This window comes from Hirsutella rhossiliensis (assembly GCF_020360975.1).
Source record: "Hirsutella rhossiliensis strain HR02 chromosome Unknown scaffold00001, whole genome shotgun sequence".
In the NCBI taxonomy this organism is placed as follows: Eukaryota; Fungi; Ascomycota; class Sordariomycetes; order Hypocreales; family Ophiocordycipitaceae; genus Hirsutella; species Hirsutella rhossiliensis.
The window spans coordinates 479,606-503,944 of NW_025408667.1; the positions used below are offsets into that span (position 1 = coordinate 479,606).

The 24,339-nt window shown below is 37.0% G+C and overlaps 1 protein-coding gene across 1 annotated transcript; it reads right to left on the reverse strand.

The window, feature by feature from the left end:
- Window positions 1–248: 248 nt before the first annotated feature.
- HRG_00018 (uncharacterized protein) lies at window positions 249–608 on the reverse strand (the record flags this gene model as incomplete). The annotated part of the gene is made up of 3 exons (XM_044858489.1): window positions 249–333; window positions 401–481; window positions 541–608. The coding sequence occupies 3 exons, from the start codon at window positions 606–608 to the stop codon at window positions 249–251; spliced, it is 234 nt and encodes a 77-aa protein (XP_044724889.1).
- Between the last annotated feature and the right edge of the window lie 23,731 nt (window positions 609–24,339).

Genomic DNA, 24,339 nt, shown 5'->3' on the forward strand with positions numbered 1-24,339 from the left:
GAAAGGAGTGCTATTAGGGGACATGGTAGAGTAGAGAATTGGGTCTAAGTGCGACAGAGTGTAAGCAAACCCACAAAGACCGAACACTGCGTTGTAGATGACGAATTCGGACAGAGCTGCCTAATAATGTAACTCTATTGGCATCTGCGGCCGAGGCATCTTCCGCAGTCTCCATCGTTTCGGCATAGCTAAAGATGGTTATTACGGGCGTTGGCGAGATTCATCTAAACAGAGGGAGACGATTTGACTCACCCTATTGGGGTGTCCCTGACAGTGGTCACGACGGACGTTCCCGACGACACACTGGCCACAATCCGCATCGGTTCGGCAATCCTGTAAATTTGAAAATGTTCGTAATGCACTTGGGGTAAAAAGGGGGGGAATATGCCGGCCGACTAACAGCTCTAGGGCGTCCCTGGCAGTGACGGCGGCCCCGGGGGCCGGCGACGCATTGTCCGCAGTCGGCATCATTCCTGCATTCCTGTAGCACCAAGTCAGCAACTTCAATTCCGCCAAAAAAAAAGGGGGGGGGTTACTCACCCTTCTTGGGGCGCCTTGGCAGTGGCGACGGGGGACGGTGCTGACAACACACTGCCCGCAGTCTGCATTGGTTCGGCATTCCTATGGACATGACCAAAATGGTTGGCAAAGGTCGTGTACGAGTAAAAATAGGGAGATAGCGCCGGATGACTTACCCGCTGAGCGAAGATTGGAGCAGCCAGGGCTCCGAGGAGAAGGAGGCTTGACATGAACTTCATTTTAATATTAAGGAGCAAGACAAAAAGTTACTAGAGTATTATGTATTGGCTTATGATATGATAATAAGCGTTGATGGAGTGGACGACGAGCTGTATTTATACTTGAACCGACCGCTAATGAACCCGATGATGGCCTAGATAGACATATGGACAAGGTTCAAGAAGAGTCATCTAGAGATGGAGAAGAAGCGGCAATTGACCATCGGTTATGCTGCTCTCGCTGTGGTTCGCTGCACAGTTCGCTCACCTCGCCAAGCACTTCTGCTTGCATCACCTCATGCAAGCTATTTGAGTTGCTTCAGGAACCTTGGTCGACAGCGTTGTATCCCGCTTACTGAGGAGGTTACGCATGTACTAGCACCCAAGAGGAAGCTGTTGGATGCCGTGATAGTTCTAGAACTACGCATGTTCGTTTCAATATTCACGGTAAAAGGCTAAATATGCACAAGGTTAGGATTAATCATAATTTTCGTTTGCTGAAATGCTACATTTAGCGAGCACGGCACGCCCCCAACAAGTGGCAGCGCGCTCTCGCAAAAGATGGGAAGCAGTCTCGTGGGTGTAATCCCAGCACTCACATGCCTCTTGCCAGCCCCAGGTTAGCTGCCTCAGGCCCTGCGTGGGCTCATGAAGGAGGTTCTAGATCGAGGACTTGCGGCTGACGGAGCGGTAAGGGAAGAGGTTCAAGCGTCTCGAGGCGCCGCCGGGGGACAGGCATTGACGCGTTAGTGAATTTTGATTTGTCGAGCTGGGTCCGGGAGGTCTCTTTTGTGTACCTTCCTTGCTAATAGAGGCTTAAAAAGCCGGCCTGCTGTGAATGCTCCGTGGGAACCGTCTTCTATAGGCGTTTAATAGAAGTCGGAAAAACGATCGAAATAGGGGAGAGGTTAGTCTTTTTTAGTAACCGTATCGGGCCCTATACCTTCCTTTGCTTCTCGAAGCAGGGACAAAAAGGCAGCCGGGTAATCCTTCGAGAGAGGTGCCTTTCCTACCCCCTTAGGGGTCGAGACGGGAAGACTAATAGAAAAAGCTGCTTCTAGATCTTCTTATTACGTAGGAGGAGGCGTAGGGAGGTAGGCGTATTCTAGCTCTACCGCTTTCCTATAGTCTCCTTCTTCGTCTAGATTATCTAATCTAGTAGCTTCCTCTTTTTTAAAGTCGGCGTTATCCTCGACTACTTCGACGTTAGTTTCTTCTTCCGTTTCCTTATCTAGGACCTCTTCTTAAGACTATTAGGAAGGGGGGATTTAAATCTTTTAAATTAGCTAACGTTAAGAGAGTAAGAGGGGCTATTAATCCCTCTTTCTATCGAAGAAGCTAGATTCATCGAAAATTATATCCCTAGTCGAAATAACCTTTTATAGAAGAGGAATCTAGATCTTAAAGATATTCGTAGAATTATAACTAATAAGGTAACTAATAAAGGCTTTAAGATTAAGCTTTCTTTTCTTCTTCCTTTTTAGCTATATATTAGTAGTTATAGCGTATGCCTTATAGCTATAGGTATAAAGGTAGGCTAGCGAGGCCCTCTTTTTTATAAAGAGCTCGAGGGGGGATTTCTAGTCTATTCCTTAGTTTAGTTCCCTAGGGTCCTTAGGGTCCCTAGGGGTCCGGTTCTAAAGGTAATAGGCGGTCTTAACGACTTCCCTTTAAAGGTCGTATAAAAGCCTTATAGTAAGTCTTATCGTACGGGCCCTTTCTATTATAGTACCCCTTAATCTTTCTACCCCTCCGTTCTAGGCCTAGGTATTCGGTACTAATAGGAGGGGTAAAATACCCCCTTTTCGAAGCTAGTTTAAGATATCTTTCGTAAATAGCTCTCTATTAAACCGTATCTTCTTTACCTTATAGCTAAAGTAGGATTTTATTTAGTTAACGAAGTCCTAGAGGGTAAACTAGTTATACTTACTTAGGTAGGTCTATAAGAAATAAGGGAAAACTATCCCTAAAAAAGCGTCTATAAAAGATATTACCTTAACGAAGCTTTCTTAGTCCTTAGAGACGTCGGTCTAGTCGACCTAAATTTCCTTATATAGCTGGTCCGGCCGTAAAGGGGTTCGTCTAGAAATTCGTCTCCTAGTCTTCCCTTAGCTATAGTATTCGTATTCGACGGTCTTTAGGCTACTTATTCGTACGCCCTATTATTAGCCTAGCTTATATAAAGCTAGGGGGGCCGGGTAACTAAGTCGTGTATACTAAAGAAGACCGTTTCCTTAGGCTGCCGGAAGAGGGTCCTTTATAGTAGACCTATTCCTCCTAGTAGGGAAAGCTAACTTCTTAAGAGGTTCCTTCTTAAGGATAGGTCGGAATTCGAGAATAAATTAACCGAATTTCTCCTCGATAAGCCTAATAGTCTAATTCTTCTAAACTAGCCTTATAGGCGTAGAAGTTATATCCTAGAAGATTCCTTCCTCTTAAAGAAAGCGGAAGGAAATTAGGCTCGTTAAAAATCAAGGGTAAAATACCACCCTTTTTCGCCGTAGAATTTATATAGACCTATTAGGTAATTTTATTATAAAATTCACCCTTCTATACCCCTCTATTTATACGGTTAATTCCCTAGTAATAAGGTATTCCCTCCGTGCCTTCTTAAAGGACCGGAATCGTAAGAGGGTATTATAGATATCGAGGGAAGTACCGGAGTTAAGGATATCTGATTTTTATAGGGGATAATAGGAGGGTCTTAATAGGCGGTCTTACTAATCTATAGAGAAGATAAAGGCCGGATTTACTATACTAACGATTTTTCCTTATATTTACGGCTCGAATAAAGGTAGCGGCATTAGTTACTATTTCTTAGTATCCAGAATCTCGTCTATCTTCTTCTATAACGAGGGGTCCTCCTTAAGAGACTTTTTAATAACGTCTTCTAGTCCCTTAAGAGGCGTAATTTTAGAAGGTCGACTTTCCTTAAAGACCTACTAGTAGTCTTCTAGCCGATAGGGCCTTTTATACGCTTAGTAGGTAGGTCGATTCCTCCTCGTTCGTTATCTCTTTAAGGAGTCCTTATCCCTTTCTAGAAGGTCTACTTAAAAACCCCCCTTTTTACACCTTATTAATAATTTTAACGAGATTCGATTTTAACTAGTTCCTTGATTTTTCGACTAACGGACTAAAATGTCTATTAGGGGACTAGTTAGGCTGGACGGACTAATAGGACCGGGCCCGGAGCAGTAGGCGGAGCCGGGGCCGGGACTAGGGCAGCCGTTAAAGATAGGGTTAAGGCTCTTAAGGGAGGAGGAGCCGGAGGGGCAGTAGCCGTAGTAGCAGCAGCGGGGGCCGTAGTAAGAGGGGCTATAGTAGCTATAGGGGCAGTAGGTCGAGCCGTCTAGGTCGAGTACTAGCTACGAAGGAATAAGACTACTTACTATTATACTTTAGTAGCCTCTTTATTTAGTTCCGAGCTAGCTTCTTAAAAAATAGTTAAGTAACTATTACTAATAGGCTTTATTAGCAGAGATATATCCTATAGCTACTAGCTAAAAAGAGCTTCTATTAGGAAGTATTAGTTAGCTTCCTCGAGGATATCTTCCTACTTAGCTAGCTATAAAGAAGCTAGTAGTTTCTTAGTAGAAAAGGCTCCTAGGTATACTATATAGGTCTTCTTAATACGGTTAGTTATATAGCCCCTTAAGGGAGCTATTAAGGTCTCGAGCTTTAAAAGCTACTACCTAGGAGTCTCTTCCTCTTAAAAAGAGATTAGCTTTATAGTACTAACGGATTCTATTATCGCTATATATATAGTAGTTAATAGCTTTATCTTATAAAGGTATTCCTTATAGTAACTCTCGTAGTTACCTAAGGTAGTAGAAAAAGCTCTTTACTATATATAGGTTAGCTTAGAGAAGAGGGAAGCTCCCTCTATAAATTCTATTGCCCTAAGATAAAGAGGGGGCTTAAGAGGGTCCTACTTATTAAAGAAAACTAAATTATAGATAGTTCTATCTATACGAGCCCGTAGCTCCTTTACCTACTTATCTTAATCTTAAGGCTTTATAAGAATCGTCCTACGAACTATAAGGGTAGTAGAGGAATAGTTTTTTAATATTATTATAAGGGAAGGGTAGAAAAGTTAGTTATAAATCGGCTTTTTTAGTAAGAGGGGTAAAAGAAAGCTATAAGGGATATAAGAAAGGTGCCTTTTATAGTAGCTAAAAGGTATAGGAATTCTATTCCTCCTAAGCTTATAACTCTTACGAAGAAAGATATAAGAAGTATATATAAAATATATAAAGGTGAAATTAAAAGTAAGGGGTCGGATTGAGAGGGCAGAGATATTTAATTCTTATAGGGGCAGTAATTATAGTAAGGGAGTAATTTTTTTCTTCCCTTAATTATCCTTCTTTCCTTTATCTAATAACCCTCTTTATACTTATCTAGTATCTTAATTAATAAAGAAGATCCTACTTAAAGAAGCTATTAATATCCTCTTAACTACTAAGCTTTTTACTAGTTTTTCCCCTTTATTCTTATCGCGTACTCTATATACGTTAATTAACGCTATCGCTTATATCTAATAGGCGGCTATATCTTTTTCGTAATAATTCTAGCTATTACTAGTATATCTATCTTATCTCTTACTACCTTTATAAGAAGCTATTACTACTTTTACTTCCCCTCTTACCCTTACCCTCCTCTTTATACTTCCTTTTAGCTCCTTCTTTTAAACCGGTTTTTTAGCTTCCTTAGTCTCTCTTACTAAAGGATATCTCCGAGAACTATAAAATTAAGCTACGCTTCGCGATAATAGCTTAAGCCTATAACCTATAATAATTAAAGACTCTTATATTAAGTAGCTTAAAAAGGAGTAACCTAAGGGCTCTAGGGCCCTTAAAAAGGAAAAATACTATATAAGAAAAACTAAACTAACCTTTCCTTTATCTTTACTTTTATAGCTACCCCTTCCTTAATTTATTATAAGCCCTTAAGCTTTATAGCTAGCTAGGACTACTAATAAAGGCCTAGGCCCTTATTAGCCTTACTATAGCCTTAGAGGCTATATATAAGTAATAATATAAAAAAAGTATTTATAGAAATAGCTATAATAGTAATAATAACTTTAATTAATAAGTCCTTTACTTTATAAGTAAAAGGCTATATTTTATTATTCTAACTTCTATAATAAATATATTTACTTTACCTTTCTTTTCCTTTTCCTTCTTAAAGTATATAAAGTAATTTATTAATACTATACTAAGACCTAAGGATATAAAAATAAGGTACGTAAGAAATTAAAGCCTTATAAAAGAGATAACGGATAAAGAGGTAGGAGGAGGTAGAAATAAAACCGAGGGGGGAGGGCAGGTATATATATATATAAGTTAAGCGCGCGTAATTAGTAACTACGTAAAAGACAGTAAATATAGACCGCCGCGCCCTTAATTAGGAAGTCGCGCGGCCGGACGGGAACCGATTTTCGATTAGCGGAGCCGGCCGACCGAATTTCGATTAGCCGGCCCTACCTAGGAGCGACCTATACTAGCGCCCGGCCCGGCAACCGGATATTACCCGCCCTACTAACTAATAGACCGATAGGCCGACGTAGCTACGGCTACGCGGTAGTAACGCGGGAGCTATAGGGAATAGAAGCGCCCGTAAGTTAGGCCCTTAGAGAGAGACTACTGCCTATAACCCTAGGCCCGGGCTAGCGAGCTTAGGCCGCGGCCGCTTAGGATAGAAGCGCCTACGGCCTAAGAGGGCCTACGCCGAAAAGTAAACGCGCGGGAGAAGCCCGTAGTAGCCAGCGTAAATTTCCTATATACTACTACTAAGACCTTATTTAAGGTAGACCTATACTAAAAGAAGGGAGAGTTTTCCCTTAAGTACTTTAGTTTTTCCCTCTTATTTAATATTAAAGTTCTAGATACCTCTAGCTAGGTCCCTAGTCTAATCTTAATAATAATAATACTATACTAAGCGTAGCTTATAATAACTCCGCCGCTATTACTACTTTTACTCGCGCTCTTATTATTATACTTATTACTATTACTACTACCTCCGCTACGCTAGCTGCTTTTATTTTATTACTTATATATAGCTTTTAGGGCTATAGTAAGGCTAATAAAGGCCTAGGCCTTTATTAGTAGTCTTAGCTAGCTATAGAGCTTAGGGGCTTATAACTAATTAAGGAAAGGGTAGTTATAAAGGTAAAGATAAAGGAAAGGTTAGTTTAGTTCTTTTTATACGGTGTTTTTCCCCCTTTAAGGCCCTAGGGCCCTTAGGTTACTCTATTTTAAGCTACATAGCTATTCTTATCTCTATCTTAGCTAAGAAGGTTAAAAGGGCTTCCCTTCCTTCCTTAGAGCTATAAAGAAAAGGTAAGCTAAGGGCCCCCTTCTATCTCTTAAAGGTCTAGTAAAGGACCTTTCTTTCCCTCCTATAGTTTAAGTACCTTAGGATAAGGTGCCTAGCTATATACCTTCCTTAGCCGTAGCGGTATATCGTTAACGGTCTACCTTATTAGTCCTTTTTAAGAAGGAAAATAAGAAGCTAGCGTTAAAGAAAAGCTAGTAAAAAGCTAAAAGGGACGGCTTAGGGCTAGCCGCTCTTATATCGCCCTTTAATATAATAATACTTTCCCTACTACTACTTATAACGCCTAGCCCCTTAGCCTTTACTTTTATTTTTACTACCCTTATAAGTCTATAGTTAAGCGAGCGTAATAAATATTTTCTACTAACTTTTTAAAGTATAAGTACTAGGTATAGGCTAGAGCCGCCCGCGCGGCCCTTTATATATAGTATATATTATAAGAGCTCCCTTATACTAATTAAGTTAAGCGCTACTATAATAATAGCTATTACTTATATATATATACTAGCCGCGCTTATAAAGTAGCGCCTCCTATCTTACTTACTATAGTATTAGCTTAGAAAGCTAGTATATATAAGTAAGTATAAGGGGCTACTAAGAAGCGCCTTATTATAGCTATAGCCGCTTATTATAATCTCTATACCTTAGAGCGCTAAGGTCTTATTTTTAAGTAAGCTCTTCTCTTTTTACTCTTTTACTTTTACTACTAACTTCCTTAGTACTAAGGATACTACCTTTATTACCTTATTAGCGGTTCTCTTAGCCGTGCTTACTACTATTACCGCCGCTACCGCTACCCTTACTACTACTATTAATAGCCGCCCCCCCCTTACTTTTATTACCCTTAAGGCCACCGCTACTACTAACTAGCTTATAGGCTTAGAGGGCCGCCTTAGCGCTTTAAAGTATACCGCTACTATTAATAGAAAGAAGGAGGCTAATAAGGATAATAATAATAATAATAAGAAGAAGAAGGGTAAAGGTAATAATAAGGAATAAGCTTAAGTAGTTTAAGAGCTTTACTTTAAAATAAATACTATTTTTATCTTTACTTATACTATTATACTTATATTATAATAACTACCTACTTTACTTTCCTTACTTTATAGTCTTAGCTTAAGCTACTAGTAATAGTTTCTTAGTTTATTATTTTTATTTACTAGCTTATATAAAGCCTTTAGCTTATTAAGGGCTATAGCTCTTATAAATATATATATAGGTTCTTATATAAGGTTTAGATACTAATATTACTTAATAAGGACCTTTAGTATTTCTTTTTACTAACTTTTTTTTAGCGTATAGCTTATATCTTTTTAACCTTAAACTCGTCTTTCCCTTTTACCTTAATTATAAGCGGTTAAGTATCTATTACTTTTTATCTAAGTATTAAGTTAAAAGAAGCTTAGTAAAAAAGTTTAATATTAATCTTATTATAAACCTTTATTAAGAGACTATTAAGCTTAACTACTTATAAACTAATAACCTTTTATAGTATAAACTTTATATATAGCTAGTCTAGCTTTTTCTTTAGCTATACTAACTAATAGTTATAAAGGTCGAGCTATACCTTATCTCTTATTATAAACCTATTTACTAAAGCCTTAGTTTTATTAGTATACTACTCTTAATCGTATACTATAGCGGCTATTATAGATTAATAGTATTTTATAGAGTCTTATAGCTTTTATATAAATATAAAAGTATAGCTCTTTAGTAATATATTATTATACTACTTTACTATTATATCTATAATAAATAAGATTAAGGAGGCTAGCTTAAAGCTATATATTATAAAGAAAGGGGCTATCTTAATAAAGGTCTATAGTTTACTATTTAATACGAGCTAGGCTATAAGGAGCTACTAGTCTTAGTCTACTTAGTTATAGGCTATAACTACTTATAAGTATACTTATACTTCTTAGTTAACCCTTTTAAGTCCCTTATTAGTCTATAAGTAATATACTATACTAAGTAGCTATATAATTTAAAGTAGCTAGGATAGGTACTATTAAAAGTAGCTAGTTTAGTTCGATCCTTTATTATTTATAATAAAGGCTAGCTAGCTATATAAGTAAGCTTAGTATTAAAGGAAGCGCTTTATATAAGCTTTTATATATATAAATAGTATTAGCTTTTATTAGGGTCTAGCTTAGTAAGCTAAAGTAGTAGATATACTATTAACCCCTTTATTATATAGAGGCTAAAAAGTATATATATAAGTAAAAGAAAACGGAAATTATCTAAGCGATAGCTTTATTAATTAACTATATATATTAAGGATATACCTAAGCTCTAGTATACTTAAGCGCTTAGGCGGTATATATACTTTATAATACTATTACTTTTCCCTAAGTTTAATACGCCCGTTCCCCTTAAGGCTATTAATTTACTTATTAGCCTAGGTAAAGACCTAACCGCGCTATTATATATCTATAAGAATCGAACCTATAACTAGTAGGTTACTTAGTTAATATATTAGGGTCTAGCTTAGTAGGCTAAAGTAATAGATATACTACTAACCCCTCTATTATATAAAGGCCGAAAAGTATATATATAAGTAAAAGAAAATAGAAATTAACTAAGTAATAGCTTTATTAATTAACTATATATATTAAGGATACGCTTAGGCGCTAGCGTACCTAGGCGCTAAGGCGGTATATATACTCTATAATAGCTTTAATACTATTAATTTACTAAGTTAGTTCTTAATTACTTATATATAGCGGTTACTACTTTCTATAAGTAAGAGGTTTATTATAAAGTCTATATATATATATAAAACTAGTTAAGTACTAAAAGCTACTTAAGTAGCCTTTTAAGCTATACCCTTTAAATCTTAGTATAGCTATAAATATTATAGTTATAAAGGAAGTAATTAATATAATACTATAAGAGGGGCTAGTAAAAGTCCCTTATAAGGCCTACTACTATACCTTACTAGCTTAAGTAGCTTATAATACTAAAGTTATAAATAAGTTAAACTAGCTTCCTTTAAAGCTTATTTTATTTATTTAGCTTTAGTAGTTTATCTTTCTCCTTAGCTTATATAATATATAATATACCTAATACTTATAGTCTCTTTTATTAACGTAGATACTTTTATAAGTTAATATAATAGTTAGCTACTTATACCTTTAGCTTTAACTTTAGATCTAAGTATTAAGCGCCGGACTTAATAGCGCGGTATACGGTCTTATAAGTATAGTCTAAAGATAAAATCCTATCTTATAAGTATTAAAAGACCTTATCTTAAAATACCTTTACCGCGTACGCCTTAAGGCCGGTTTATCCCTCCTCTTTAGACTAAGGTAAGGGTATAAGGAGGTACTTATCTACTAGTACTATACCTTCCTCTATTAAGGAAGCTCCTATATAGGTTTAAAACGCTTCTTATAAGATTAGCTTTAGATCCTATACCTTAATATCTTATAAGGAAAGGTATTTTCCTATTATAAATAAAGTAGCTATAATATACTCTCCTAATAATATAAGCTAATAGTAGTATATTAATTATATAAAATTTATTACTTAAAAAGGTAGGAAAAGCTCGTTACCTTTTATATTATTATATATTTAATAGATTACTAGTTCTTATTTAATTAGGAATCGAAGAAATAACGCTTCGCGTAAAATATACTTTAAAGATACTAAGATCTTTAATATAATAAGCTTCCTTTAAATATAAATAATATAAGAACTAAGATATTTACGGTTATATTAAAAACTATTACTAAATCTATAAGATAAAGGACTCTTTAAAAGCTAAAGTCTAGTTTAGATAAGTACCTTTATTTAGCTATAATTATCTATAAAGGACTAGACGTCTACTAATAAATAAATTAAGAATTATTAACTTTAATACCTCTTTTATATACTAATATACTTCTAATAAATTCTCTTAAATACTCTACCTTATACTCCTTCTTTCTCTTTATTATATAGTTTTATATAATTCCTTAATTTTCTAAAGTTCCGCTATTACTTATATACCTTAAAATATTTACTTTTATTAGCTAGTCTTAATCCTTTTAAAAAAGCGCGTTTAGTACTATAAAGTCTTACCTTAGCTAGTACTTAATTAAGAAGTTAAAGTATAAGAGGTACTCTACTTAATAGGCTTACTACTTTAAGAGGTATTAGTAAGTTATAAAGTACTTAAGGTTCTTATAGTTTATAAGAACCTTAAAGCTCTTATAGCTTTAAAGCTCCGCTTACTATTACTTAAGGTACCTATAATTACTAGTATCTTTTTATTATAAATAGTATAATTCTACTCTATTAAGGTTAGCTTATACCTTAGGGCTAAGGGCCTAGGTAAGTACTATATATCTATTTAAAAGACCCCTTACTTAGCTCTTAGCCCGGAAGAGGACCTTATAAGGAGGCCTAGGCCGACCCTCTTAGCCTTTTACTAGCTCCTCTTTAAGGCTAGCTTCTTATTTTCCTTCTTTAAAAAGACTAATAAGGTAGACCGAGATAACTACCGCTATAGCTAAGGAAGGTATATAGCTAGGCACCTTATCCTAAGGTGCCCGAACTATAAGAGGGAAATAGAGGTGCTTTACTAGACCTCTAAAAGATAAAAGGGGGCCCTTAGCTTACTTATTCTCTATAGCTCTAAGAAAGGAAGGGAATCCCTTTTAACCTTCTTAGCTAAAATAGAGATAGGGATAGCTAGGTAGCTTAAAAAGGAGTAACCTAGGGGCCCTAGGGCCCTTCAGGGGGAAAAACACTATCTTTCTTTATTATTACTTTTATAACTACCCTTTCCTTAATTAGTTATAAGCCCCTAGGCTCTATAGCTAGCTAAGACTACTAATAAGGGCCTAGGCCCTTACTAGCCTCGCTATAGCCTTAGAGGCTATATATAAGTAGTAATATAAAAAATATAAAAAAAAGGTTAGCTTATAAAAGTAAAACGCTATTAATTACTTTTACTTATTTACCTTTTAAGAAAGCATCCCTTTAAGCGCTTAGCTACTATAGTTTACTTTAACTATTATAGACTAGTTAAAGTCTTATTAAAGTAATAATAAGGCTTATAAGAATAGGTCCTTAAGTATATAGAACGCTCCCTTTTATATAGGTCCTTAATAAAAAAGTAGTCTTCTTCTTAGTAATCTTATTTTAAGGTATTATAATATAAGAAAAGCCCTTAATAAATATCTTATAATTCTTATAAAGAGAGATATAAGAAGTATATAAAAATATATAAAGGTAAAATTAAAAGTAAGGGGTTAAATAGGTAGGGCAAAGATATTTAATTCTTATAAGGGTAGTAATTATAGTAAGGGAGTAATTATTATACTACTTTAATTAACCTTCTTTCTTTTATTTAACGCCCTTCTTTATACTTATTTAGTATCTCGTTTAATAAAAAAGATCCTACTTAAAGAAGCTATTAATATCCTCTTAACTACTAAGCTTTTTACTAGTTTTTCCCTTTTATTTTAGCCGTTACTAATATATCTATCTTATCTCTTACTACTTTTATAAGAAGCTATCGCTACTTTTACTTCCTTTCTTACCCTTACCCTCCTCTCTATACCTCTTTTTAGCTCCTTCTTTTATACCGGTTTTTTAGCTTCCTAGGTCCCTCTTACTAAGGGATATCTTTAAGAACTACGAAATTAAATAATACTTTATAATATACCCCCTTTATAATAGCTTGCCCCTTAAAGGTATAGCTAATATAGCTTTAAGCGAGTAAGTATATAAAGGAGGTTCTTAGCTCTATACTTATCCCTTTACTTAAGGAAAATAAGGGCTTATTTAGGTCCTTAGTATAAGAGTCTTTAACTATTATAGGTTATAGGCTTAAGCTATAGCCTAAACTATATAGTTATATATAAAGGGCCGGATCCTATATATATATATATAGGCTAGCTATATATAGAAAAGCTCTATATAGCTTATTAATATTATCTTATAAGCGGTACCTATATATATACCTTTGCTTACTTTATAATAGTATAAGCTATTAACTAATAGATTTAATAGATATCTCCTTAAAAGGGTACTACTTCCTTAAGGGAGCACCCTACTACCCCTTAAATAGATAGGAAGTATTATAGCTATCCTAGAAGCGATTAAAAGCGCGATAGCTAGTAAGAAGAATAAGGTTCTTACTATACTAAGGGAGCCGTCTATAAGGCTAGCGTTAACCCCTATAACCTTTATAATACTAGTTACGATAGCGGTACTACTAATATAAAAGCTACTCCCTTAGCTAACTTAAGATAGTAAGCCTAAGTCCTTTTACTTCTTCTTTAGCTAGCTATAAACAAAGTTTATAATAAATAAGAAATAGGGCCTAAACGGCTATTATAATATAGTATAGTATTTACTCCTCTATATACTACTAAAGCCTTAGATATAGTAGATCTCTAGATTCTAGGATAAGGGCGGCCCTAGGGGTAAACGCGACCTATAAGACTTCTTTTAATACCTTATATATACGTTTAGTAATATATAGGAGTAGGAGAAGGCATAGGATAAGCCATAGACCCTTAGGTAAAGGGATAGGTAGACCTTTAGCGAATTCCTCCTTAACTTTAAAGAGACGCTCTTATAGGCGGCGGGAACTATAGTATAGAAAGATAGTATAAAGCTTATATAGTTATAAAACTTAATTTCGCTAGCCCTATAGGAGCTACTTATCCCTATAATTATACCTATTAACTATAGTAAGTATATAAGCCGGTTAATAAAGGTAGTATAGGGCTATAAGTAAACGCTATATTTCTAGAAGCTTTATAAGTATACGATATATAGCGGTAATATAATTACTGCCCCTTTATAAGAGGAATAGCCGACTATCGATATTAATAAGGATACTTTAATATCGGCTACTTACGCGGACTAAGCTAAACGCGGTAGGAAGTTATTATTAAATATCCTTTATACTATCCTATACTTTAAGTAGCGGGCGAAGTAAGTAATAAGTAAGGAAATTAGGAAAAGGAAGGCTAACGGCCGCTACCTATATTATAGCGCGTTTATATACTTTATATTAAAATACCCCTTCTTTTTAACTAAGTAGCCTATAGTAGTTTAAGTAGCGAAGATAGAACCGCTCTTAACCTTAGACGATAAAAGGGACTCCGCGCTCCTAGGCTTAGAGGAAAAAGAGTAGCTCCGGAGTAAAGATAGGCTTTAGAGCCTTAATTACTAATACTAGTAAAGGAGAAGGAGGAATTATCCGCCTATATAAAAGAAGAGCTTACTTTAATATAAGTTATAATTAATAACTCCTTACCTATCGCCGCCCTTATAGATAAGGGCTACTAGTACTATACTATAGTTAACGAGGCGCTTATATAAGAGATATAAGTACTAGTAGAAAAGATCGCCCTAAGGTAAGTAAAGGGCGCCTTAAGCGTAATAGAAGGTATAGTAATTAAGGGTATTATATAGCTAGCTATAGAGGTCGATAGTTATTATAAGCTTATCGTAGCCTATATAATCCCTTAACTAGAGTTTCCCTTAATCCTTAGGAAACCCTAGTTATTATATATAGAGTTATACTTAGTTCTATACTAAAAGAAGCTATAGTTTAAGCCTACGTAATAGTAGGTCCGCTATAATAATAGTTCTATAAGTATAAGACTAAGTATATAAGCTTTATACTTAGCTTAGAAAGTCCTTACCTTTATCTTTATAAGAACTATATAATAGGTAAAGCGGGAGGAGGGCTAGGTAGCGGCTAATATAGCGGTCTATATAGTTAGCTTAGTAGATATCGATAAAGCCCTTTAGATAAAGAAGCTAAAGTCGCCTTTTAAGCTATAGTAGTAGATACCTCTTAAGGTATATAAGTAAAAGCGGAATTTTAGGAAATCAAGGAATTACGTAAGACTATATAATAAAAGGGAAGAAGGAGTATAAGGTAGAATTTTTAACGGAATTTATTAGTAGTATATTAGTATATAAAAGAGGTATTAAAGTTAATAATTCTATCTCTATCTACTAGCGGATATACTACCTTATATAGATAATTATAGCTAAACGAAAGAACCTTTTAAGACTAGACTTAGGCTACTATATAGCCCTAAGACTAAGGAATTTAGTAATAACTTAGGTATAGTTAGAAGTGTCTTAGTTCCGCTAATATTTATATTTAAAGGAGGTTAGTTATACGAGTATTCTTAAGAGGTCTTAGCTAGTATTCTAAGCTAGCTCTATTCCTTTAATTCCCGATTATATAATAACTAGTAGCCCGTTTAATATATAATAATATATAAAATAACTAGCGATTCTTACTCTATAAGATAGGATTTTATCTATAATTAATATACTACTTATTAGCTTATATAATCGGGAGAGTATATTATAGCTACTTTATTTATAGTAGGAAAACACTATTCCTTATAATACTAGAGCGCCTTTACGACCTCCTACTACTATTTAAGTCCTAGGAAGCGGATAAGCTTAACCTATATAAGCTAGGGGTAGACTATAGGATTATACTCTATACTAATAAAAAGGGGTAAGAACTACCTATATTATTTAGACCGCTATATAGTATATTATATATAGAGCTATTAGTACTAAAGAAGACGCTAAGGTACCTCTTAGATAAGGGTTTTATTTAAGTAAGTAGCTTTAAAGTAAGAGTGCTAGTCCTATTTATATATAAACTAAGGGGTAGGATATAGTTCTATTATAACTATAGGGCTTTAAATATAATTATAAGGCTAGACTACTACCTCTTACCCTTAATCTTAGATATACTCTATAACCTCTTAAAGGTAAAGTAGTTTACGAAGCTAGATATAAAGTAAGCGTTCTATAAAGTATAGATCTTAGAGGGTAATAAGTAAAAGATAGTATTCTATATATACTATAGCTTATTTAAGTAGCTTATAACGCCCTTTAGCCTCTTAAGAGCGCCCGCTACCTTTTAGTATTATATTAATAACGTACTTTAAGACTTCCTTAATAAGTTCGCCTTTATATATATAGATAGAGTATTACTATTCGCCCTATAGCAAATCTCTATTTAGCCCGGAGGACCGTGCGGCCCCTACTAAGATTTCCCCTACCTACGCACGTATACGTAATTTGCCTACCAACGCCTAGCGACGACGAATTCCTCGTAGGCCGCGCCGGTAGCCTATAGGGAAGAGCAAATTTTCCTCCTAACGCCGCTTAACGCCGTTATCGCCGTCAACGCCTTCGTGATAGATCTTTAAGCCTTGCTTAATCCTAAGCCCGACGAGCAGCTCGACGAGGAGCCTAACGGGGATCAGCTAATTCCGCCGCTACCGCCCTCTAACGCCTTTAACTCCTTTAACGAGCTCTTTAGCTTCGTATAGACGTTCTATCGCAATAACGGCGCCGCCCTTGTTAAGCGCAATAGCTAGGGCAAGCGCGTAGTTAACGGAACGGCATAGCCTATAACTCGTATCTTAATCTACGATCGTGGGCGCTGCCGGCCCTCTAAGGGCGTTAGGCTTCGTAAGGCATCTACCTAGAAGACCGACTGCCTATTTAAGGTAACGACTTTAATAAAGGAAAGCTCTAACTAAAAGTAGACTTTCCGCTACGAAGGCCGTTATAACTATAGGCAGTTAATCGATCTATCGGCTTATAATATTTATCGCCGCCGTACCTAACTATAATAAGAGCTCGAGAAGAGCCTCTTAAAGCATCGTGCCCTCCTAGCTCGCGAGATGGCCTCGATTATTAGGGACTCTACTAAGGAAAGCTTCTTCCGGCAGCGGGATATCTATAACGACCGCTAGAAGATCCGTGCTATAGCCCTTAGTAGTAAGACTGCGACCTAGACCTTTATCGATTACCTCTAGCGTAGCGGCCTTAAGCATATAGTTAAATATAGCGACGATAATAATAAGCAGAAGGTTAAGGCTATCTTCTAGATATATCCTTAGTATAAGTAGATATAGAAGCGGTTTCCGGAAGTCTTAGGACTTAATAATATATATAAAACGAACCGCTTTAAGATATACCTCTTCTAGGCTACTAGAGTCACTAATTAACGGTTTATAGCTAACTTCGCGTTCGGCCTTATTAATATAGAGAAGGAAGAAGGGTTCTAGTAGCTTTATAACCGCCTTAACGAGCTTCGCCTCGAGGTTAGGGCCGCGGCGCTATCTATAGTTATTATAGACAAGGAAAAAGCCCTTAAAAACGCACTCTTACGCGTTTTCCCTTCCTTATAGCAGCAACTTTACGTCTATTATATTAACGCCAACGTTAACGCGAGAATCAAGTTATATTAGAAGGAGCCCGGCGGCGTTAACGACGATAAGGCTAACGGCGCTGACGGCGCTAACGGCGCTGACGATCCTACTAATAACCCTACCGATATCTTCCTCGGCCGAGTCGCTATATAAGAAGAAGCCGAAGGCGAGATCTCAAGCGCATAACCCGAAGACTATAGCCGCGAGGGCATGTTTGCTGCTTAGAAGGCTGTTATCTACGCCTTAACTAAGGCAGGCTTCTAGTTAGCTTAGCGGGCGCTTGATTATAAGTACGGACAACACTAAGGCCACATCGTGAGATATATTTCTAAGGAATATATACCGTGGCGCGAGCAGTGGGCATGTTGCTACATTAGCCGCTATCGCAACTTCGGCCAGAGGGTCAATAGCCCGGTCGAGACTGCATATAAGGATATAAAGTCATATTTGCTTATAGGCACCGGCGATCTCTTCCACCTACACAATACGTTACTGCAAATAATCGCGAATAAAGAACGCTCCTACCTCTAAGAGGCGGCCCGCTAAAAGGCGCGGCAGCGGCTTCTTTATCTCGGCCAAAAATAACTAGGCAAGCTGAACGTAGAGCTCACCTACCAAGCGGTTGACCTCCTTGCCAAGCAACACCGGCTTGCCTTAGCCGCGATGCCCTCAGAGCCGGGGCAAGGGCAAGAGCGAGAGCCATAGCCGCTGCCCTCTTGCACAGGGCGATTTACACAGCAGCAAGGGCTTCCTTGTGCCCATATAATCTTCCAACGCCTCTAAGCCAAGAGCCCGCTTACGAAGTATAATGTTCACCCTCGGTGGTGGCTTGAGAAGCCCTTAGTAGAGACCCCCCCCCCTTTATATGCGAATTATGCTAATTCTTTACCCCTAGGACCTCGACGAGCCACTCCTTCGAATCCGGGACCCTGACGTGGTTCAAAGCCTTCGTGGCCGGCCTCGCGCAGCCAAGAACACTAGCCTGCCCGTACCTCGAGACTTAGAGCCACAGCGAGACCGACCTGACGATGCCCTCGAGCCAGCCGCACAGCCGGCATCACAGCCAAGAGGCACGCAAAGGCGGCTGCCGCGGTCGAGTCAGGCTAGCACCCGCCGGCTCAACGCCAGCGTGCGCCGCACACGCACACAAGCCGAGATCGACGAACTACAAGGAGCAGGAGGCAGTCGGGGCTCTAGCCGGCCGTCACGAGGAAGATCGCGTGCGCGCGAAAATACACGGGCAAGGGGATCTCGAGGGAGACAAGGCAGGGGTAGAAGGGCTACGCCGGCCTCGTCGGTGGAGGAGGTCATCCCAGCTACGCAGCCTACGCAGCCTAGGCCGGACTAATAGCCGGGCCGTAACGTGCGTAATGTGCGCATATCGCGAAGATGTGTTATTTAAACGAATTAAGCCGTGTGCGCGTTGCACGATTAAAGAGAACGCGTAGGGAAGTGGTCTAAAGCGTACCAGGCGTGCGCAGCTAATTTAGGTGTGCGGGTGTGGGTGCGGGGAGATTTGGGGCCGCACGGTCCTCCGGGCCGAATAGAGATTTACTACGGGGCGAATAGTAATACTCTATAGATAATATCCTTATTTATATAAGCGGCTCCTATAAAGACTATATATAGAAAGTATAAAGGGTCCTAGAGCGCCTTTAACTTTATAGGCTTTACCTTAACCTAGATATATATAAATTTAGGGTTAAGAAGGTTAAGTACCTAGGCTTTATTATCTATATAAGTATAGGTATATAGGCGGATCTTATAAAGATCTAGGAGATCTAAGACTAAGCGGCCCTAACTATATAAATAGGCGTATAAAGCTTCCTTAGGTTCGCGAACTATTATAGGATATTTATTAAGAGCTTCTTTTATATTATAATACCCTTAAATAAGATTACTAGGAAGCGGACTACTTTTTATTAAGGGCCTATATAGGAAGGAGCGTTTTATACGCTTAAGGACTTATTCTTATAAGCCCTAGTACTACTTTAGTAAGACTTCGATCGGTCTATAATAGTTAAAGCGGACTATAGCGCTTAGGTACTTAAAGGAACGCTCTCTTAAAAGGTAAATAAATAGAAGTAACTAATAGCGTTCTACTCTTATAAGCTAACCTTAGTAGAGCGGAATTACGCTATTTATAATAAGGAGATACTAGCGATTATTAGCTACCTTAAGTAATAGTAAGTAGAGCTTTAGAGCTATAAGAGCTTTAAGGTTCTTATAGTCTATAAGAACCTTAAGTACTTTATAACCCGCTAGTATATCTTAGAGCGGTAAGCCCGCTAAGCGGAGTATCTCTTATACTTTAACTTCTTAATTAACTACTACCTTAAGTAAGACTTTATAATCTTAAATATACTTTCTTAAAGGGATTAAGACCGGCTAATAAGAGCGGATATTAAGGCCTAGGATCTATAGCTTATCTTATAAGAAGCGCTATAGACCTATATAGGAGCTTCCTTAGTAAAAGAAGGCGCGGTACTAGTATATAAGCTTTCCCTTATACCTTTACTACTAAATAAGCTTCCCCTTATACCTTTACCTTAGTCCGGCGAAGAAAGATAGACTAGCCTAGGAGCGCGCGTAGTAAGAGTATTTTAAGATAAGGCCCTTTAACGCTTATAGGATAGGATAGCAGCTTTAGACTATACTTATAAGGGCGTACGCCGCGCTATAGAGTCTAGCGCTTAATACTTAGATCTAAAGCTAAAGCTAAAGGTATAGGTAGCCGATTACTATATCGACTTATAGGGGCATCTATACTAGCGGGGGAGACTATAGGTACTAAGTATACTATATATTATAGAAGCTAAGGAGAAAGATAGACCGCTAGAGCTAAATAAATAAAACGAGCTTTAAGGGAAGCTAGTCTAGCTTATCTATAACTCTAGTATTATAGGTTACCTAAGTATAAGAAGGTATAAGTAATAAGCGTAGAATCGGGTAATTAATAACGTAAGCGGAAAGATCGGTCGAAGGAGTATAGGGTAGGATTTTATCCGGAATTTATAACGAGCATATAAGGGGCTAAATAATATATTAAAAGAATAGCGTTATAAAAGATACTTTCGAACTTACTTCTTCTATCTACTACTCCTAGGGAAATCCTTTGTCTTTTATAGACTATTGCTCGCCTACTAGTAGACTAATTAGTTAGCTTTCTAGCACATTCTATAGTGCTTAAAAAGCTCTATCTATAGTATATCTTCCTAACTTAGTAGGTGGTCTAATTATAGCGTTATAGTTAACGTAAGACTATAGGTTCTAGTATAAGTAGTGGATTTAACTAGAATGTTCTATGCCCTACCTATTCTCGTATTACGGAAATCTTCGGAACCGCTAGGCTAAAATAGGCAATAGGGTATTCGTTCTACTTATAATTAACTTATGCATTTTATGCTTTTTTATTTATAAGGATAGGCTTATCCTAACCCGCTTTTCCTAGAGGGAGGTATAGATATCTAGTAGAGGTCTTTATCTTTTAAGGGTTATTCCCTTAGACTATATTATAGAGCCTCTTTTTACTAGCTTATTCTATAAAGCCTCCCTATACTTATTATTTCTTTATAATAGTAAAATAGGAATATAAGGGTATATTCTTATACTAAGTAAGTAGGGTATAGCGGTAGGCCTTATAAGGGACTTTTACTAGCCCCTCCTATAATACTACGTTCGTTGCTTCTTCTATAACTATAATATCTATAACTATATAAAGATCTAAAAAGTATAGCTTAAGGGGCTACTTAAGTAGCTTTTAATACTAGACCGGTTCTATATATATATATAGATAGACTTTATAATAGACCTCTTACTTATAAAGGGCGGTAACCCTTTATATATAGTAATTAGGACTAACTTAGTAAATTAATAGTACTAAAGCTAATACTATTTATAGATATAAAAGCTTACGTAGAGCGCTTCCTTTAATACTAAGCCCGCTTATATAGCTAGCTAGCCTTTATTATAAGCGATAAAGGGTAGAACTAAACTAGCTGCTTTTAATAGTACTTATATTAGCTACTTTAAATTATATAGCTACTTAGTATAGCCTATTACTTATAGACCGATAAGGGACCTAAGAGGGTTAACTAAAAAGCATAGGTATACTTATAGGTAGTTATAGTCTATAACTAAGCGGACTAAGACCGCTAGCTCCCCGCTACCTAGCTTACGCTAAATAATAGACTATAAACCTCTATTAAGATAGCCCCCTTCCTCGTAACGTATAGCTTAAGGCCGCCCTCCTTAATCTTATTTACCGCTAACGTAGTAATAAAGTAGTATAGTAGTATATTATTAAAGAGCCGCGCTTCCGCGTTTATATAAAAGCTATAAGAAAGTATAAAATACTATTAATCCGCGATAGCCGCTATAGCGTAGGATTATTATTATTATTATTAAGATTATACTAGTAACCTATCTAAAGGTATCTAGAACTTCGACGTTAAATAGGAGGGAAAAACTAAAGTGCTTAAAGGAAAACCCTCCCCTCTTTTATAGCTAGTCCGCCCTTATACTAAGTCGCGGTTATAATACGTAGGAATCTTACGCCGGCTATCTTAGGTATTATTATAGTTAGTCGGAATCGTATTAGCCCCGCTATAAAGTAACCTTAGAAAGTAACTCCTTTACGTACGCGGGGTATATAGCATTAATCGGTAGTACGAGCGTTTTTAGTTAACGGTTAATAGTTAATTATATAATTATCTCTAACCTTATCCTATAATAATATCTTCCTAGGCTCTACCTTATTTTTCCGCTATAAGGCTTAGCGGGCTATTTTTATTAATGCCGGCCTTTAGCCGGGCCGGTAGTCGCGTTATTATACCGGCTTCGCGCCGTACTTATTAAGTTACTAGTATCGGCCCTAGGTTTTTATTTTCCCGGTCGGGGCCCGGACCGGGGGTTAGAGAGTCTAATAAATTCGTCGCTAGGTCTAGGCGAGGTCTAGGCCGGCCTACTTATAGCGGGGCTAGACTGCTAGTATATTTATAAGCGCTTTTAGAAGCGCTAATTAGCTAATTAATAAGTAGGTTAGCGTAGTCTACTAGTCCGACTAAAAATTAATCGTGCCCTTAGCTAGATTCGAACTAACTCTAGCGTTATAGCTAGTAAGCTTCCTAGGTATATAACTACTATACTACGAGGGTATATAGCATAGGATTAAAAGTAGCACGCTAATAAGACTAAGGCGCTAGCGGATAGGTTTATAGTAAGAGATAAGGTATAGCTCGACCTCTATAACTATAAGTTAGCGCGACTAAAAAAGAAGCTAGACTAGTTATATATAAAGTTTATAGTATAAAAGGTTATTAGCTTATAGGTAGTTAAGCTTAATAGTCTCTTAATAAGGGTCTATAATAAGATTAACGTTAACCTCTTTTACTAAGCCTCCTTTAACCCGCTGCTTAGATAAGAAATAGTAGACGCTTAACCGCCTATAATTAAGGTAAAGGGGGACGATAAATTTAAGGTTAAGGAGATATAAGCTATTCGCTAAAAGAAGGTAGGCTAAGGGAAATACTAAGAGGTTCTTATTAAGTTATATAGGTACCTTAACCTTATATAGGAACCTATATATAAGTTTATAGGAGCTATAGCCCTTAATAAGTATATATAAAAAGGTATAAGTAATAAGTATAGGATCGGGTAATTAATAATATAAGCGGAAAGATTAGTCGAAGGGGTATAAAGTAGGATTTCGTCCGGAATTTATAACGAGTATATAAGGGGCTAAATAATATATTAAAAGAATAGCGTTATATAAAGCACAACTTATTCTATCTATCTACTACTCTTGAAATCCTTTATCTTTATAGACTATTACTCGCTTACTAGTAAACTAATTAGTTAGCTTTCTAGTATATTCTATAGTGCTTAAAAAGCTCTATCTATAGTATATCTTCCTAACTTAGTAGGTGGTCTAATTATAACGTAATAGTTAACGTAAGACTATAGGTTCTAGTATAAGTAGTAGATTTAACTAGAATGTTCTATACCCTACCTATTCTCGTATCGCGGATATCTTTAGAACCGCTAGGCTAAAATAGGCAATAGGGTATCCGTTCTACTCGTAATTAACCTATGCATTTTATATATATTTATATTTATTAGGATAGGCTTATCTTAAACCGCTTTTCCTAAAGGAAGGTATAGATATTTAGTGGAGGTCTTTATCTTTTAAGGGTTATTCCCTTAAACTATATTATAGAGCCTCTTTTTACTAGCTTATTTTATAGAGCCTCCCTATACCTATTATTTCTTTATAATAGTAAAATAAGAATATAAGGGTATATTCTTATAGTTTAAGGCCCTATATTAGCCGGTAGATAAAAATAATAAACTAATAGACTACTAGTAATAGCTTAAGCTAGGACTATAAAGTAAGGAAAGCAGAGTAGGTAGTTATAGTAATCTAGGCGTAATAGTATAAGTAGAGATAAAAATAGCGTTTATTTTAAGGTAAAGCCCTTAGACTTCCTAAGCTTATTCCTTATTATTACCCTCGCCCTTACTATTATTATTATTATTATTATTATCCTTATTAGCCTCTTCCTCCTTATTAGTAGCGGCGGCGGCGCTCTCTAGCGCGCTAAGTCGGCCTTCTAGGCCTATAAGCTAGTCGGTAGCGGCGGCGGCTCTAGGGGTAAAGGGGCGGCGGCTAGCTCCGGCGGCGGCGGTAGGGGAAGTAGTAGTAGCAGCGGCGGGCACGGCTAAAGGGACCGCTAATAAAGCAACGGAGGCGGTGTCCCTAGTACCGGGAGAGTTAGTAGTAAAAGTATAAGAGCGGAGGGGGAAGAACCTACTTAAGGATAAGCCCCTAGCGCTCTAAGGCGCGGAGGTTATAGTAGGCGGCTATAGCGGCGGTGGAGCGCCCCTATACCTACCTACCTGCGCGCTAGCCTTCTAAGCTAACGCTATAGTAAGTAAGATAAGAGGCGCCGCTTTATAGGCGCGGCTAGTATATATATACTAGTAATAACTACCGCCGCGGCGGCGCTTAACTTAGTCGGCGTAAGGGAGCTCTTATAACGTATACTATATATAAGGGGCCGTAC